The sequence below is a fragment of the Budorcas taxicolor genome, chromosome 10, assembly GCF_023091745.1.
Source record: "Budorcas taxicolor isolate Tak-1 chromosome 10, Takin1.1, whole genome shotgun sequence".
Taxonomy (NCBI): Eukaryota; Metazoa; Chordata; class Mammalia; order Artiodactyla; family Bovidae; genus Budorcas; species Budorcas taxicolor.
In genome coordinates, this window is record NC_068919.1 from 8,279,473 (window position 1) to 8,297,866 (window position 18,394).

The window sequence follows — 18,394 nt, forward strand, 5'->3', positions numbered from 1 at the left end:
TATCCTGCTTTAGCAATCATCCCTTTGGGTGTGAGCTGAGCAGGGGATGGCAATACTTCGTTTTAATGAAGGTGTTGGTGTTTCTCCACCGGCCTATCCTTCACAAGCGTTTTCTCCCCGGCTTTGGTGGCCCACCCTGGAGTGCTCCCCTCTGCTGCCAGCATGCCCACCCAGCTGGAGATTGCCATGGACATCATGATTAGAACCTTCTACTGCTACTCCTGCAGGGAAGGAGACAGGTTCAAGCTCAGCAAGGGGGAGCTGAAGATGCTCCTGCAGTGAGAGCTCACGGAATTCCTCTCGGTGAGTCTGGCTGTCCTCCCCGTTCAGGTGAGGGTGGAAGCTAATAAGAGGACAATGGGAAATTCTTGGAGGAAATGAACTATACTTTGGGAAACATTTCTCATCAACCTCTAATTATAGGAAAAGTGGGTGCTGCATAGCCCCATCCTTTCAGGTGAGGGTGACCACCGTCTCCTGGGCTCGGTCCACACCATGTAATTCCTATTGAGATTCTAAATACCGGGGAGCAAACACTAGGACCTTTGCTGTGTCTGTGGGCACGTACCGCTTTCCATGGTGTCTGGAGGGGCGGGGTAGGGTTTCCAGGTGTTGGAAATTATATTTGAGGCTGTTGTCAATTATTCAGTGTCCCAGTGCAGCAAAAGTACAGCTAGTTATACTTGGTTGGAGCTATAGTGACACCAGTGACACCAGCTATAGTTACACCATGACCTGGAGCTCTGTCCAGCTGTCTGTAAATGAGTAAATATGATGTTTGGGGCCAGAAATGAAGCCAGGGGTACTGCACGCTGTGGTAGCAAATTTCCTAGTGAATGATAAATACTAGCAAGTTTGTCAGCCAAGAACAAGCTGATTGGGACTGAGGCAAGAGATGTCTGGCCTGTGAACAGCAAACAGATTTACATAGCAAAACAGGCAGGAGTTGAATAAATCCACAGGTGAAACCTTACAATGGAGTGTTTGGAGCCTACCCTGAGGAAAATGCTCACTCTGGTGTTTTTGGAGCTTTGGAGTTTTAGTACACGTTATAGCCTGGCATGATGTTATTCTGTCCAAACGCTGTGTTAAGACAGTAATAATTATGACAGTCTTTTATCCCCACCCTCTATGGGAAAAAATTTAAGAAATTTAACATACAATACCTTTTTAGTGATTTTAGGAGTCCCCAAGAACATTTTTATTTTTCAAATTCAATTTGGCAACTGTCATGTAACATTTAGAATAAAAGACTCAGCAAGTGAAACTTGGCACATTGATTTATTCAGGTGAAATTTGTGATTGTTTTTGATTGAATTGATCAGCTTAGTTTAAATGTCCAGCCGTTTAGTGGTTGGCAGCTAATAAGAGGACAATGGGAAATTCTTGGAGGAAATGAACTATACTTTGGGAAACATTTCTCATCAACCTCTAATTATAGGAAAAGTGGGTGCTGCATAACCCCATCCTTTCTGAACCTTGCTTTCCTCAATGGGCTCCTTGCTTTCCTTTCCACCAATAAAATGGAGTCATTCTTACAAGATCTACCCATTATTGGGTGCCTCTGTTTTGTTTTGTGATACACAAAACAGGCTGTCAGATAACATATAATATGACATACCTTATTAGAGACAATACTTATACCAAAAAAGTATTCATTGTTCATCTGAACTCCACATTTGATTGAGTGTCCTGAATTGTTATTTGCTAAATCTAACAATCTGGTGCTAAGTGCTCATGAAAGTGTATTGAGATATCCCCTCAATTTGTAGGAGATATTATTCTCCTCATTTGATGAAAAAGGAAATATTAACACGTTAAGTGATTTGCTCCAAGTCTTGTTGTTGGTAAATGGCAGAGTCACTCACGCTCCCTGGTTGGCTTCAAAGCTTCCTTCTTTACATGTCTCCCCCACGCCCCCTGACCACTGCTGCCTCCCCTGGTTCTGGCCCTCCACCTGTGCTATCTGAAATGCATTATTCAGCATCAGCAGCTCACTTTGATGTGTTGCTGTTTGCTCCTTTTGGTGTTTAGGTCTGAGGACTATATGGCCTGGGGGCAGAGGCCCAGACTCACTTAGAATGTGTGCCTGGGTTCAAACCCACCTGCAAACAGGCTCTTGGAAATTGCTTTCGATGCTAAAAATGGAAATGGAGACTTTAACATAGATAAAGGGAAGGGGTGATTTCAGTTGTCATGAACCTCAAAACCTGGGAGTTAGAAGCTTTCTTTTTCCTTTTAGTGCCAGAAGGATCCCGAGCTGGTTGATAAGATGATGCAGGACCTGGATGCCAACAAGGACAATGAAGTGGATTTTAATGAATTCGTGGTCATGGTGGCAGCTCTGACGGTCGCTTGTAATGACTACTTTGTAGAACAGCTGAAGAAGAAAGGAAAATAAAGACAAGTAGTAAGCTAATACAAAGGCAGAAATATATCCACAGTTACTGTTCGTCTATTCCTTCCAGAGCCATAGTCACAGTAATGCCGTTTATAGGTATAATATACATGTATTATGATCAGTTGCTAGGATTATTAGGTGATGTATACTTTAATAAATTGATTTTGAATAAATATTCCATATCTTGTATGCCCTACTTGGAATTTTCCTATGTGTATGGAATTTTCCTATTTTTATTGAAGTGCAGTTGGCTTTCAATGTTGTGTTAGTTTGAGGTCTATATCAAAGTGATTCAGCTATATATATGTGTGTGTGTGTGTGTTTATTCATATATATATATATACACTTATATATCTTTTTCAATTTTTTCCAATAAAGGTTTTACAAGATATTGAATACAGTTTCTGGTGCTATTCAGCAGGTCCTTTTTATTTATCTATTTTTTATATGATAGTATGTATCTATTAATCTCAGTTAAAAATGTTATATGCTTTTTTTGTCTGTTAAAGAGAGAGCATCACAAAAATTAGCTCTTTCAAATGAGACTAGAACTTAGCAGGTTTCTCACAGACGTTCATCACCCTTCAATTGTACTTTGAATTTATCCTATTAAAGAAATAAAGTGGTTCTTGCATCCTCTTGTGATTCTGCTTCAAGAGGAAGAGGCTGTGGGTCTGGAAGCAGAAAGACCGAGAAGTGGGAAGAAGCACTGGCTTTCGCAGTGAGTTAGCTCAGGACCTCTGGAGAAGGAAATGGCAACCCACTCCAGTATTGCCTGGAGAATCCCATGGATAGAGGAGCTTGGTGGGCTACAGTCCACGGGGTCGCAAAGAGTCAGACACGACTGAGCGACTTAACTTTCAGCTTAGCTCAGGGAAGGGCTAACTCCAGGGCTAAGGCATTCGGCCACCCTTGGGGGCTGGTGGAGAATTACTGACTTGCCCCTGCTGCTGCTGCTGCTAAGTCACTTCAGTCGTGTCTGACTCTGTGCGACCCCATAGACGGCAGCCTACCAGGCTTCCCTGTCCCTGGGATTCTCCAGGCAAGAACACTGGAGTGGGTTGCCATTTTCTTCTCCGATGCATGAAAGTGAAAAGTGAAAGTGAAGTCGCTCAGTCACGTCAGACCCTTAGCGACCCCATGGACTGCAGCCCACCAGGCTCCTCTGCCAATGAGATTTTCCAGGCAAGAGTACTGGAGTGGGGTGCCATTGCCTTCTCTGATAGTAGGTGCTTAATAAATATTTAATAAGCAAATAAAAGAATCTGCCGATTGTTGATTTTCTAGTGCTAAGTAAGACTTGTCATTTTTTTCTTTAAATAGGAAAGTATTTTTTATTTCCCGTAAGCCAATTCTGAACAGATAGGACGAGAGAATTTAGAGGTCAGAACATTCTAGAAAAGAAGTATTTATTTCTTCTATCCCTCAAAAGGTTGGAAGAAAAAAATTGAACACTTTTTTCAGGGATATTTAGGATTTTTTTCTTACAAGAAGGTATATTGCTTATGCAAGAGAAGATCTGACTATTCCTCAGGGGTCTTTAAACTTTTCATTTAATTTGGTCCCCAGGTTTACATATTCTTAAATGGGCCACTAATTTATGAGAAGTAAATCCAAAAATTTCCCACATTTTATTCAAGAAAGGACATTCTCAACAGGGAGAAATAAATGGAAAAACAATGTTCATTTCCTGGTGTTTCTAAAAATCGATCAAAAGTGAGGAAAAGCAATTTATGTGTCAAATGAGATTTCAAATGAGTAAGAATTACATGATGTACCAAAAGCTCTTTTCTAGTAGAGACTTTGTTTTATATGTGTGTTAGGTATTTACAATAAGTTTGCAGGAGGCAAAATTGATTATTTCTTCTGCTCAGAGGCACTGACCTTGCATTTCTGGAGCTTAAATCAACTTTGAACAACATTCAAGGGTCATCTCTAAATTAGTACATTCTGATGTTTAACATTTTCTCAATGTGGTTACTGGAAGACAAGCCTTATGGAAGGCAACAGCCTACGTTTGCTTGGGGCCCTAGCCTGGGTATGTGACTGACAATACAGACAGCTAGAAAGCATTAACAAAGCCCCCAGACCTTGAGTTTTAATTTTAAAAGCAGATTTTGTATTTGCTTAAGAATCAGGGGCTGAAAGAAAGCTTTCCGGAAGCAAAGAAATGGGGAAAGGATGTTAGAACATGGGCCAAATCTTGCAGGTCTGAAGTCCCAGGACATGTTGTTATTTGGGGTCTCCTGGGGTGTGGGAGAGCAGGGAATGGGGCTGGAGAGGTAGGGCTTGGAATCAGAAAGGGCTTTGAGTATTAATGTGAGAAATTTGAAACTTATCCTGAATGTAATGATACATCATTTTTTTCTTATTACTTAAAGCAGTTTTTTTTGTTTCTAAATGTCCCCCTAAAATATCTGAATCTTTAAAGCAGTGTTTGGTGTGTTTTAAAAATTACTAGTTTTATTTTTTGGCTGTGCTGGGTCTTCGTCGCTGCGCGGGCTTCCTCTGGTTGTGGTGAGCAGAGGTACTCCTCCTGCGGTACTTGGGCTTCTCCTCGCAGTGGCTTCTCAAGCGGAACACAGGCCCTAGGTGCACGGGCTCCGGTGGTCCAGCTCTGGTGGGACACAGGCCCTAGGTGCATGGGCTCCTGTGGTCCCAGCTCTGGTGGGACACAGGTCCTAGGTGCGTGGGCCCCCGTGGTCCCAGCTCTGGTGGAATGCAGGCCTTAGGTGCATGGGCTCCAGTGGTTCCAGCTCTAATGGGACGCAGGCCCTAGGTGCGTGGGCCCCCGTGGTCCCTGCCCTGGTGGAATGCAGGCCCTAGGTGCACGGGCTCCTGTGGTTCCAGCTCTAATGGGACACAGGCCCTAGGTGAGTGGGCCCCCATGGTCCCAGCTCTAATGGGACACAGGCCCTAGGTGCACAGGCTCCGGTGGTCCCAGTGCTGGTGGGATGCAGGCCCTAGGTTCACGGGCTCCGGTGGTCCCAGTGCTGGTGGGATGCAGGCCCTAGGTGCATGGGCTCCTGTGGTTCCAGCTCTGGTGGGACGCAGGCCCTAGGTGCATGGGCCCCCGTGGTTCCTGCTCTAATGGGACACAGGCCTTAGGTGCACGGGCTTCTGTGGTTCCAGCTCTAATGGGACACAGGCCTTAGGTGCATGGGCCCCCATGGTTCCCGCTCTAATGGGACACAGGCCCTAGGTGCACGGGCCCCCGTGGTTCCAGCACAAGGGCCCGGCGGTTGTGGTGCATGAGCTTTAGTTGCTCCACAGAACATGACGTCTTCCTGGACCAGGGATCGAACCTGAGTCCTCTGCACTGGCAGGCAGATTCCTGTCCCCTGTACCACCAGGGAAGTTCCTAAAGCAGTGGTTTTGAGTTCCAGCTTCACATTATATTCACGCAAGGTGTTGCATAAAAATAGAGATGAATATGAGCCCCCCTCCCAGTCAGATGCTGATTCAGTTGTCCTGGGTGCGGGTGAAGACGGTGGTGGTGGTGACAGCTTGAGCACCTCTGGTCCAGCCTGGATTCTGCAGCTCATGGGTTTTATCCAACCTACTCTCTCAGGTTGGTGCCACTGGCTGCCTGCCACCTGGAGAGGCTATTTTTCCCCTTGACTTCACCTTTCTCAGTTTCTTATCAAGAAACGGAATGCTATGAGGTCATTATGTACGTGTTTTCAAAGACTGTTGACTACAGTGAAAAGTGTCTACTGTATAATATTAACTTTAAACAAAGGAGGTTTGATATGGTCCCAATCTGGTTTTTAAAAAGTGCTATAGCATGAGTTTTTAAGATACTATCTTGTTTCTACTTGCAGTTTTTCACTTTCTTTATCCCAGTCAAGAAAAGTAAGGCTTCCTTACAAAGTGAAGGCCTGTGCAAGTTGCCTGAAAACCACTTGTCTTCCTAGCTTTTGTTTTCCAGAGCTAAAGCCATTAAGGAAATTACGTGAGAAGCATCCAAGGAAAGTGTCAAGAGAAACGGAATTATTCCTGAAGAAAGGGTTTCCCCAGAGCTTTGGAGGAGAAATGTTTCTGGTCCTTAGAGAAGTGCAGGCCTCAATGTCTGAATGGCCTCTCCCTGGAATCCTCTTCTAGGATTCCCATCTCCCCATCTTCTTTGATATAGATCACCTGCTACATGGGGGTTGGTGATCAGTTAAGGGTATACTCTGGGTTTCTACCATTGCCTTTTGCAAGTTTAATGTTGTTTTCTCCAACTTTCCTTTAGAATATACTGTTTATTATCTTGAGGCTTCAGCCAAAATTCTATTTTAGAAAAGAGCCTGAAAGGGAACCCCTCTAAATGTTCTTTGTAGGTGATTTGTAGGTTCTTTGTAGGTGATCTTCATGTTTTCTTTATTCTTTTTTCTGATTTCTGATGCTTCTGATGTTTCAGTAATGAACAATAATCAGAAGAAAGAATCCTGTTATTTATTTTCATTAGAGCATTCCCATACTTTAGCTTTACATGGCTTTATTCCTTCCTTACCCACCTCTTACCAACGAAAATGTCTTTTTGTCTGAAACCACTTCGTCACCACACTTGCCTTTCACCATATTCATTTGGGTCACGTTATAGATTCCACACGTAAGTCATATTACATGGTCTCATATGGGTGTTTGTCTTTTTGACTTGCTTCACTTATTATGATAATCTTTAGATCCACACATGTTGCTGCCAATGGTATCATTTCATTCCTTTTCATGGCTGAATAGTATTCCATTGGGCTTATATACTCTGTCTTCTTTATTCATCTGTTGATGGACATTTAGGCTGTTTCCATGTCTTGGCTCTTGTAAATAGTGCTGTAAGAACATTAGGATGCATGTGTCTTTTCAAATTACAGTTTTCTCCAGATATATGTCCAGGAGTGCGATTCGTTTTTTGAGGAACCTCCATACTGGTCTCCATTGTGGTTGCACCAGCTTACATTCCCACAAACAGTGTGGAGGGTTCCCTTTGCTCCACACCCTCGCCAGTGTTTGTTATTTGTTGACTTTTAAATCATAGCCATTCTAACTGTCATGAGTTAGTACCTCATTATAATTTTGATTTGCATTCCTTTGATAATCACCAATGTTGACTTTCTTTTCATGCGCCTATTGGCCATTTGTATGTCATCTTTGGAGAAATGTCTATTTAGGTCTTCTGCCCACTTCTCAGTTGGGTTGTCATTTGTTTTGTTACTGAGTGGTATGAGCTGTTTATATGTTTTGGAAATTAAGCTCTTGTCGGTTGCATCATTTGCAAGTATTTTCTCCCAGTCTGTAGGTTGTCTTTTCGTTTTGCCTGTGGTTTCCTGTGCTGTACAAAAGTTTGTACATTTGATTAGGTCCCATTTATTTATTTTTGTCTTTATGTCTATTTCCTTGGGAGGCTGACCCAAGAAAACATTGGTCAGAAAGTTTATGTCAGAGAGTGTTTGGCCTGTTCTCTTCTAAGAGTTTCATGGTAGCGTGTCTTACATTTAAGTCTTTAAGCCATTTTGAGTTTATTTTGTGTATTATGTGAAGGTGAATTCTAACTTCGTTGATTTACACGCAGCTGTCCTGCTTTCCCAGCACCATTTGCTGAAGAGACTGTCTATTGTCCATTATATAGTCTTGCCTCCTTTGTTGAAGATTAGTTGACTGTAGGTGTGTGGGTTTATTTCTGAGCTATTTTGCTCCATTTATCCATATGTCTGCGTTTGTCATCTTTTAAATTAAGCTGGGTACTTGGGTTTTTTTTAAAGCCGTAATGCTATTGCACAGGTAGCCTACAGGACAGTGTAAGCATGATGCACTTTCATGTGTACTGGGAAACCGAAAAGTTGGTGTGACTTGCTTTTTTGGATGGTCCCTTTATTGCAGTGGCCTGGAACTGAACCTGCAGTATCTGAGGCATGCCTATATTTATGTATAAAAAATAATTCCTGTTTCACCCATCCAGTAATGTTTTAGAACATATGACACCTGAGATTCGTAGCTTGACTTTTATCCAGCATGGTCCCATATGCTCTTCATAGACAGTCCCAATAATTCTGACTGACAGGCTTTGGTATCATTGACATTGTCAGGCTGTCTCGGTTTGAGGCGGTGACAACACAATCTCACAATCACACAAAATCAGGAATGAGGTAAGTAATCATTTGGCCGTTCTGTCTTCCAGAGGTCAAGGGGAATGTTAGGGCTAAAAAATCAGAAATTGACTGTATGGCAAGGCTAGAATTGAGGCTTAGTGCACCTCAGTACCCAGTACTTCCATTGTGTTAAAGTTCTAGTTTCCTCTTGGTGGGCATTTAGGTTGCCTCCCATTTTTTTCCTGTTACAAACAGAGCTGCAGTGACGATTCTTAAGCATGTAGCTCTCCTAACCTTAGGGAGGCTGTACCAGTCTGCTCTTGCTATCATAACATGATGCCACAGACTGGGTGGCTTAAACAGTAGGAGCTTATCTTCTCACAGTCCTGCGGGCTGAGAAGCCTGGGAAAAGGTCCAGTCGCTTCCATTTCTGGTGAGGGCTCGCTCCCCGTCTTGGCCACAGCTACCTTCTCGCTGTGTCCTTAGCCCTCTCTCTCTTTCTCTTCTTTTTTCTTTTTCCTCTTTTTAAAAGGCCAAAGTCCCATCAGATTAGGGCTCTACTTTGAGACCTCACTGAACTTTAATTACCTCCTAGGAATGTGAAGTCAAGTGGGCCTTAGAAAGCATCACTATGAACAAAGCTGGTGGAGGCAATGGAATTCCAGTTGAGCTATTTCAAATCCTGAAAGATGATGCTGTGAAAGTGCTGCACTCAAGATGCCAGCAAATTTGGAAAACTCAGCAGTGGCCACAGGACTGGAAAAGATCAGTTTTCATTCCAATCCCAAAGAAAGGCAATGCCAAAGAATGTTCAAACTACCACAAAAGTACACTCATCTCACACGCTAGTAAAGTAATGCTCAAAATTCTCCAAGCCAGGCTTCAGCAATACGTGAACCGTGAACTTCCAGAGGTTCACGCTGGTTTTAGAAAAGGCAGAGGAACCAGAGATCAAATTGCCAACATCCGCTGGATCATGGAAAAAGCAAGAGAGTTCCAGAAAAACATCTATTTCTGCTTTATTGACTATGCCAAAGCCTTTGACTGTGTGGATCACTATCAACTGTGGAAAATTCTTCAAGAGATGGGAATACCAGACCACCTGACCTGCCTCTTGAGCAACCTATATGCGGGTCAGGAAGCAACAGTTAGAACTGGACATGGAACAACAGACTGGTTCCAAATAGAAAAAGGAGTACGTCAAGGTTGTATATTGTCACCCTGCTTATTTAACTTATATGCAGTGTCCATCATGAGAAACGCTGGGCTGGAAGAAGCACAAGCTGGAATCAAGATTGCCAGGAGAAATATCAATAACCTCAGATATGCAGATGACACCACCCTTATGGCAGAAAGTGAAGAGGAGCTAAAAAGCCTCTTGATGAAAGTGAAAGAGGAGAGTGAAAAAGTTGGCTTAAAGCTCATCAGTCAGAAAACGAAGATCATGGCATCTGGTCCCATCACTTCATGGGAAATAGATGGGGAAACAGTGGAAACAGTGTCAGACTTTATTTTTCTGGGCTCCAAAATCACTGCAGATGGTGATTGCAGCCATGAAATTAAAAGACGGTTACTCCTTGGAAGGAAAGTTATGACCAACCTAGATAGTATATTCAAAAGCAGGCACATTACTTTGCCAACAAAGGTCCATCAAGTCAGAGTTATGGTTTTTTCAGTGGTCATGTATGGATGTGAGAGTTGGACTATAAAGAAAACTGAGCACCAAAGAATTGATGCTTTTGAACTGTGGTGTTGGAGAAGACTCTTGAGAGTCCCTTGGACTACAAGGAGATCCAACCAGTCCATCCTAAAGGAAATCAGTCCTGGGTGTTTTTGGAAGGACTGATGCTAAAGTTGAAACTCCAATACTTCGGCCATCTTATGCAAAGAGTTAACTCATTGGAAGGACTCTGATGCTGGGAGGGATTGGGGGCAGGAGGAGAGGGGGACGACAGAGGATGAGATGGCTGGATGGCATCACCGACTCGATGGATGTGAGTTTGAGTGAACCCCGGGAGTTGGTGATGGACAGGGAGGCCTGGCGTGCTGCAGTTCATGGGGTCACAAAGCGTCGGACATGACTAAGCAATTGAACTGAACTGAACTGAAGCCCCTATCTCTGAAGATGGTCACAAAGGGACTAGAGCTTCACCATATGGGTTTTGAGGGGATACAGGCAGTCCACAGTAGAGTTGGTCTGTGGGATAAACTCCTAAGACTGGAATTGACTTGTTGTGTCAAAGGTAAATACATTTAAAATGTTATTTTACAGTGTTGAATTTCCATCCAAAAACCTTATACCAATTATAGTCCCAGATCTCTATGTGAGTTGTTTTTCCTCATCTTCACTAACACTGGGTATTATCCAACTTTATTTTTTGCCCATATAATAGCCTTTTAAATTTGCATTTAAAGACTTATGGATGTTTTGGAGTGTCTTGCTATTTGCTTGCTGGCCATTTGTGGTTCTTTTTCTGAAACACATACTTGACTTCAGTTGGTATTGGGAGCTGGCTGAGTCCGCTGCTGAGACTTCTTCCCATGCAGGTGTTCACACGTGGTGTCCTGATGCACCCAGGGCTCTCTCATTGGAATTTGCCTAACTCAGGAAGGACACGTCTATCCAGCTCCCACGAAAGGTTATGTTGTTCTTGTTTAGTCACTAAGTCGTGTCTGATCCTTTTGCGGCCCCATGGACTGTAGTCTGCCAGGCCCCTCTGTCCGTGTTACTTCTCAGGAAAGAATACTGGAGTGGGTTGCCATTTCCTTCTTCAGGGGACCTTCCTGACCCAAGGATCAATTCTGAATATAATGTAATGCTACTGACTTCTTCAACATAGAGCACAGTTACCCAGAGTGATAATAAACTTCCAATAAACGCACCTGGTATCCACATTATAATAATTAGCAAGAAATATACTCCACAACCATCTGCTGGATTTCCAGCGACCATGGGGACACATGATGTCAGGAAGTTCCTGAGTGCTCATCTAGGGCTAAAGAAAGTAGAAAAGCATCCTTGCAAAGTGTTACTCTCAGGAGGGGTCTGTCTGGAATAGTGCTGACTGTCTTGAGCAGTGCCTAGCATTTAGGGCAAAGCACTCACTTGATACTTGGGCAGAGAGTAGTGAGGATGAGTCCCCAGCAGCATCAGCCACCAGAGTGTGGCTTTACCCTAAAACTTGCAACTTCCACAGTAAGAGAAAAATCTGTCACCTCTTCTTATTATAACAGTAATAAACGTTAACTGTTGGGTGAAGATATGGACATATTCTTTTAAAAATGCCACGACACACCTAGTAACAATAATCACTTGGTGGTATCATCCAATACAAAGTTCACAATCTAGTTCTTGGTTGTCTCCAAATGTCTCTTCTTGCCCTTGGTTTGGCTGATTTAGAAACTAAACAAGATCCACACAATACATTTGATTGTTAAGTCTCTTGAATATCCTTTAACCCTCAACAAGCCCTCTCTCATTTTCCCGCTATGCCCATGCTGCGGAATTCAGGTAGTCCTGTGGAAAGGCTTACAATAAGGAAACGCAAAAGGAGTTCAACTTCCCCCGACATTCAGGTAGTAGCTTTGGGGGAAAAGATGGAAGTGGTGGTTCAGTGATGGAGCGAGGAAGGGCTGAGGGAGTGAGTAGGGCTGCGATTCAGCCTCTGCCACAGTGTCTGCATGGCCTTCTCTTTTTGGCCACACTGTGTGGGATCTTATTTCCTGACCAGGGACCAAACCTGCACCTCCTGCATTAGGAGGCAGAGTCCTAACCCCTGGACCACCAGGGAGGTCCCTGCTGCCTGGATTTGAGGAAGAAGCTAAATGTCTGAGATGGAGAAAGGACAAAGGAGGCCCTAGGACAGGAGAAAGATGAGAACGCAGAGAAAGATAGGATGAGGGGACTGCAGAGAGAAAAGGCTGATGAAACCAGATTGACATTCTCTTCATATCAAAGCAGTAGAGTCATCTTTTCAAAATAGAGTTATACATTTATCTGGTTTATGCTTTTCCTTATACATTTTCATAGTATGTGTGAAGGTTAGGTTTGTCTCTCCCCGCTTCCTGCCTTTAATTTCGTGTTGTGTTTCCTCTGGATGTTTCATTATCGATTTTGTTGTCTATGAGTTAAGACAGTGTCTTTACCACTTAGTGGCTGAGGCCACTGCCCCATTCAGTCTATTTGTGGTTCTCAGGCGTGTATGGCTTTAAGACTTCTGCTTCCTTCTTACACTGATAGTAAGAGCAAGGCAATAGGACCCAAAGTAAAGATTCTGACCCACAAGAAATGAAATGTGCAAATACCTGTCCTTTTTCAGGGGTGTTTGAATCCTTCAGGTCTTTTCTGAAGTTCTGGGTGAGATGTATTCTAAAGCCCAGGTTCCTTGTCTTGGCCTGCAAAACACAGGTTTTTGCATCCCACCTACCTCCCCAACCTCAACTCACACTGTGTTCTCCGAAGCTGCAGCCCACTGGCCCCTTTCTGGGGTTCAGGTGTGCGGTCAATGCTGCCACATTGCTCTCCCTCCGCCCCGGACCCTTATGGAGTTGGCTCCTTCTCACCTCTCTTGTCTCTGCTCACGTGTCCTCAGGATGGCTCCTCTGATCTCTTATCTAAAGGACTTCCCCCCACCAGTGATTCTTGGTTCTTTTCTCTTGTTTTATCTTCATTGCACTTCTAGCGTTATCTGGTCTGTGGGTTTGATCGTTAAGTGTCTTCTATGGATTAAATGTTTGTGTCCTCTCAACATTCATATTGTGAAGGTCTACTCTCATACCACGTGATGGTATTTGGAGATGGATGAGGAAACTGAGGCTCAAAATGGTAAAGCAAATTTTTCAGGATCAAATAGCTAATACGTGGCAAAGCCAGGGTTCAAGCTAAGGTCATGCTGACTCCAGCTTGTGTGTGTGTGTGTGTGTGTTTCTTATGCCCCACCTCTGCCATCTCTGCTCTGAAGACAAGGGCGGGGGTGGGGATGGAGCAAAGGGGGTGCTGATATTACACAGATATTAAAAGACCCATGAGAACTGGATTGAAGAACACTTCCCATGTTCCAACCATCTATATTGATTTCAAAAATGCTTTAGAAGCACCTGCGGCAGAACAGGCTCTGCTGTCTTGAAACAAAGGGTCTAATTCACTGTCATTTTTAAAATAATATAAACAGACATGGTTTAGTAGCCACATGGTTTATTTCTCACCATTCTCCTGACAAATGAAAATTATTTAAGAACACACTGTGTACACAGATAAGAAGAAACAAAATGTTTTAAATGATGCACAACAAAATCCAGCAGTATAGAAGAGTGCACGTGAGCTCTTGCTCACTGCACAGACTAAATCCAATCACTTATTTAAATAGTAATAAAAATACAATCTTTTATGGATCTTGTACAGACTACAAAAGAGGGAAATTATTGCCATATGTGATTTTTTTATTAGGCAGTTTTCTTCAGCGAGCTGCACTGACAACTCCAAATATCGAAGCAGAAGTCTGTGTATTTTAAAGGAATTAATGTTGTGAGTTAGAGACTACACGGTATCGCCACTGGCACTTTCCATCATGGTTTGTGCACACCACACGATCATCTTATATAACATTGCATTTAAAAACTATGAGTGACAGTTTTATCACATTCACACACCATGAGCTGGTTAAGGAGGCAGTGCTGCAGTGGCCTCCTGTCGTGCCTTGCTGTTGGTAATAAGGACAGTACATTGTGGTTAAAAGAAATTAGACATCAACATGGTTAACTTGTTCCAATTCATTAAAGGCCATCGGTGGCCACCACTGGGACAGTGAGTTCTTTTGCAGTGTATATATCCTAGCGCCGAACACCATCGTTGGTTAAAATGTTGTCTAAAAAGTCAGTTTCTGTGCTGAAAACTATTTTCACAAAACTGAAAGCTACTAAGCTGTTTGAATGTACTTTTCCTTCTCATTAGCATATTGATGACCAAGTTCTCTGAAACCTTTGGAATTTCCTCTCTTTTTAATAGGTGCTCTTATTTAGATCTCATCCATTTAAGATGACTACCTAATAGGCTTTAAAGTGGTGGTGAGAATTTCACCAGGGAAACCCTTTGCTCGTTGGGAATGTTCAGCTGCTGAGCAGTGCTCTAAAGCCACAGCAGCGCAGAGCTGGACTCGACAAGAACACTCAGGAAGCTGTTGTGCTGTGAGTGTCATTTCGGAGAATCTTTCCAAACTGTGCACATAATTCACAGTTATGTGAGTGGCACAGTGGTACTATCGCTATGTGTTGAAGAAGACTAGCATATGATGTTCTCTTCCATGTTATCTGTTTGCTAGAAAGCACTTTGGGTCAAGGTCATTATAACTACGGCCCTGGGACACCCTGTAGTCTCTAAGAATGTCTCTGGCCTGTAAACAGATTCTAGCTGGTGATCTTCCATGTGAGTATCTGTTTCATGAAGGTAGTCTGAGCAAGAATCACAGAACTGGAGGACAATCCTGGCAGTGCCACCGAACACCCTGGATAGGTTCTGTCCCACAGTTATCACACTTGAAACCCGCGTGTTGCACAAATCCACTTTCAGCTTGCATTTGCTGAAGTTTTTCTGTGTTGTTGTTTTTTAACTTTAATAACTCTAATATTCCTTATATTCAGGGAAATTCCTGTGTTGTTGTTTTAGTGGCTAAGTCATGTCTGACTCTTTGCGACCTCAGGGACTGTAGCCTGCCAGGTTCCTCTGTTCATGGGATTTCCCAGGGAAGAATACTGGAGGGGGTCTGTCTCCTCCTCCAGGGGATCTTCCCGACCCACGGATCGAACCCACGTTTCCTGCACTGGCAGGTGGATTCTTTACTGCTGAGCCACCCTGGAAGCCCCCACTTCCTATAAATAGTAGAACTATTGTCTTCATCTGATGCCTCCTCAGTAGCAGTGTTCATGTGGCCGTGGAGACAGGGTCAGTCATCATCTTTTCCCACATACACTCGGTGGCTCGTGGGAACTCATGAAATGGAAGGCTTAAAGAGATGCTTTTCAAGACGTGCTGTCGTTGGCTTGCGGAGGACTCTTTGGAGAATGTATGTACTTCGGTGTTCTGCCTGGGACTGGAAGGCCAGCTGTAGTTAGCTTTATGAAATCCTTCTGCACTCGGCTGGCAACCTCTCTTGCGGTTACCCTCCCCTGCTCTCTTCTGCTAGCGTCGAGACTCTACTTCTTCAGGAGGGCATTTCAGGAGTAGTCGCTCAAGCTTCTTCTGGACTTCACCAGTCCACAGGTGGTTAAATGTGTCATCACACAGGTGTCCTCTTGTCATCCGAGGCTGACTGTTTGGACCTTCGGGACCATCACTCAAAGGCAATATAGAGTATGAGAGGGACTCCCCATCCTTCCTAGGATCTAAAGGACTTTTTGGTCTAGCAGGTAAACTTACTTTATCAAAAACTAGTTTAACTCTCCTCATATGTCTTTTAGGATTTTAAAATTCTCTTTCAAAGTTCCCAAGGCTATTGGTTAATTGGTCCCAAACAATCTGAGGTACCTGAATAACTCTGTGGACATGGAAGCCCTATACCAGCCTTCCTCTGGAGTTTTCCCACACATCCGATGGGATTTTTAAGTGTTTCTCTCTGAAGTCTGCCCAAACTTTCAAGGTCCTGAACTGCTTGGGCACGCAGCACTTTGAGAACAGCAATCGTCTGTAACAATCTCTGATAATTTTCACGCCAGGCCGAGCACCGCAGGCCTCTCTGGCCACTGTGACTGCCCTCCGGCCCTACCTGGCACCGGCTCAGGAAGCCACCTCAGGGAAGCTCGACAGAGACTCCAGGGCACCTTCCCTGGTATTTCTACACAATAGGGGCCTCTATAAATTATAGCGTTTTGGCCCTTCAACTGCAAAGGAACCAAAGACTGTCACTGGGCCACCAGGAATCTCCCCCGTGTAGAGGAGGTGGACACACATGCAGCAAAAAGATGCCTGAAATTTTAGAATTTCATTGTTTCTCGAGTAATCTTTTTACTTGACAGAAATAAGTGTTGTTGCGCTTACATTGTCTCAGCCTATTTTGAAAATGAGATAATGCATCTTCAGGGTGGGAGAGAGAATCATCCCTCCTGACACATTTTGCACAGTGATAACAGGATGAACCAGGAGGGAGAAGCTACTTAGAGCGGCTGCTTTCTTTCCAAATTGCGCTGCAGAGTAGTAAACTATCAAAGCCACACTCAGCTTCCCCTTCCATCAACACGATAGAAGATGACTTCAAGGCCAAAGCAGCCTGCGCTCCGTCACAAACGAGGGCTCCTTTCATATCCAGATGCAGCTCTGTAATCCTCTGCAGACTCCCAGCATCACTTACTGGGTTGGAAGTTGGCTATTTGGCTGGCTCTTGTGTTTCCTTCACTATTAGAGTCCGAGCCGCAGCAGGAGGAACGTACCATCAACCTTGCTGATGGACACTATAAAGAGAAAATTAAAAGGGGTTGGCTGTGGAATGAAAGCTCCTGGTTGACCAATGTTCCCAACACATAGGAAAAAAGTTGGTCTTTGAGTGATAGATCCATCCTAGATTTTTACGTGGCAGAGAGAAGTTAGGTGCATATTGTGCTGTTCTTTGCTGGAAAAAGTTCACAAGTGAGGCTTGATGTGTGTGTGTGTGTGTGTGTGTGTGTGTGTGTGTGTGTGTGTGTGATAGCTTATGGTGAACAGTGATCTCTGAAGAAGAATATTTAGCAGGACCAGGGACCAGGGACCCAGCTTGAGCAGTCAAGAGCTTTTGTGTAGCAGAGTTTTATTAAAAAAAAATTTTTTTTTTCATGTTCTAACATTTTATTTTTTCTCATTTAATCTTTTTAAATTAAATTTAATTTTTTTTTAATTTTTATTTTTACTTTATTTTGCTTTACAATATTGTATTGGTTTTGCCATACATTGACATGAATCCACCAAGGGTGTACATGGGTATACACCACGGGGTGTACAACACCCCTCCCACCTCCCACCCCATATCATCTCTCTGGATCATCCCCGTGCAGCAGAGTTTTATTAAAGTGAAAAAGGGACAGAGAAAGCTTCTGACACAGACATCAGAAGGGGGTGGAGAGTGCCCCCCTTGCTAGTTTTAGCAAGCTGTTTTATGTCTGTTAGAAAGCTATTAATCAGATAAGAGAGACACCTCAAGCCTGGAGGAGTTTCACCAGGCCCCTCTCCCACAGTACATGTTTTTGAGATAGGATGGCACGAGGTGTGTCATCCCCTAGACGTAAAACAATTGACATGAATACTGGTTTGTTGAGCTATTATTACCCCAATGTTTGAGAAAAGAAAAAAAGTTAGTTTTAGGTGGAACCATTCTGAAGAAAGGCAGATTCCAAAGCAAATGCATAGTTTCATTAACACAGCTTAAGAAAACCATTTCCATGGAGAGTTTGTTTCTTCCTGCTACTTAGGGGAGGGATAGAAAAATGTCTGACACTTGCAGCCTGTTTCCTCTGTTTGGAGACCCCTGGCCTTCCTGCCTGTTATCCTCTCCTGTGTGTGAGTCCAGCTCACCTGGAAGCCTCATTACTAATTCAGGGAGAAGGATGCCAAGCCCCACCCCCCTGCCTCCCCACTGAAGGAAGGATGAGCATGGTGTTGAGAGCTGTCAGGACAGATGAAAGGAGATACTTTGTGCACCTTCATGTGAAGAGGCAAACATTAATAACACCATCTTGGGCGTCAGCATCCTGAGATGCTCCTGGTACTCATTGCTGGCCTGCTCTTCCTATAACATGGTAAAGACATCTTAACATGTTAAAGAAAAACTACTCCTACCCAGAGTAGTTTTACGTCTTTAAATCAGAAATCTGAAAACCAGGGAAGACAAAGTAAGCTCCAAATCCAGTGTTTCCTCAACTCTGGGCAGAGCAAAGCCATCTGTGAGGCCTGTCCTGGACTCTG

At 43.6% G+C, this 18,394-nt stretch overlaps 1 protein-coding gene and 1 pseudogene across 1 annotated transcript; one reads left to right on the forward strand and one right to left on the reverse strand.

Moving 5' to 3' along the window:
- The first annotated feature begins 162 nt into the window (after positions 1-162).
- Positions 163-2,401, forward strand: S100Z (S100 calcium binding protein Z). Its single transcript, XM_052647247.1, is given in 2 exon segments — positions 163-303; positions 2,243-2,401. Coding segments are annotated over 2 exon segments (300 nt in total).
- Positions 2,402-14,774: 12,373 nt separating this feature from the next.
- LOC128054221 (ZZ-type zinc finger-containing protein 3-like) lies at positions 14,775-18,017 on the reverse strand (annotated as a pseudogene).
- Positions 18,018-18,394: the final 377 nt, after the last annotated feature.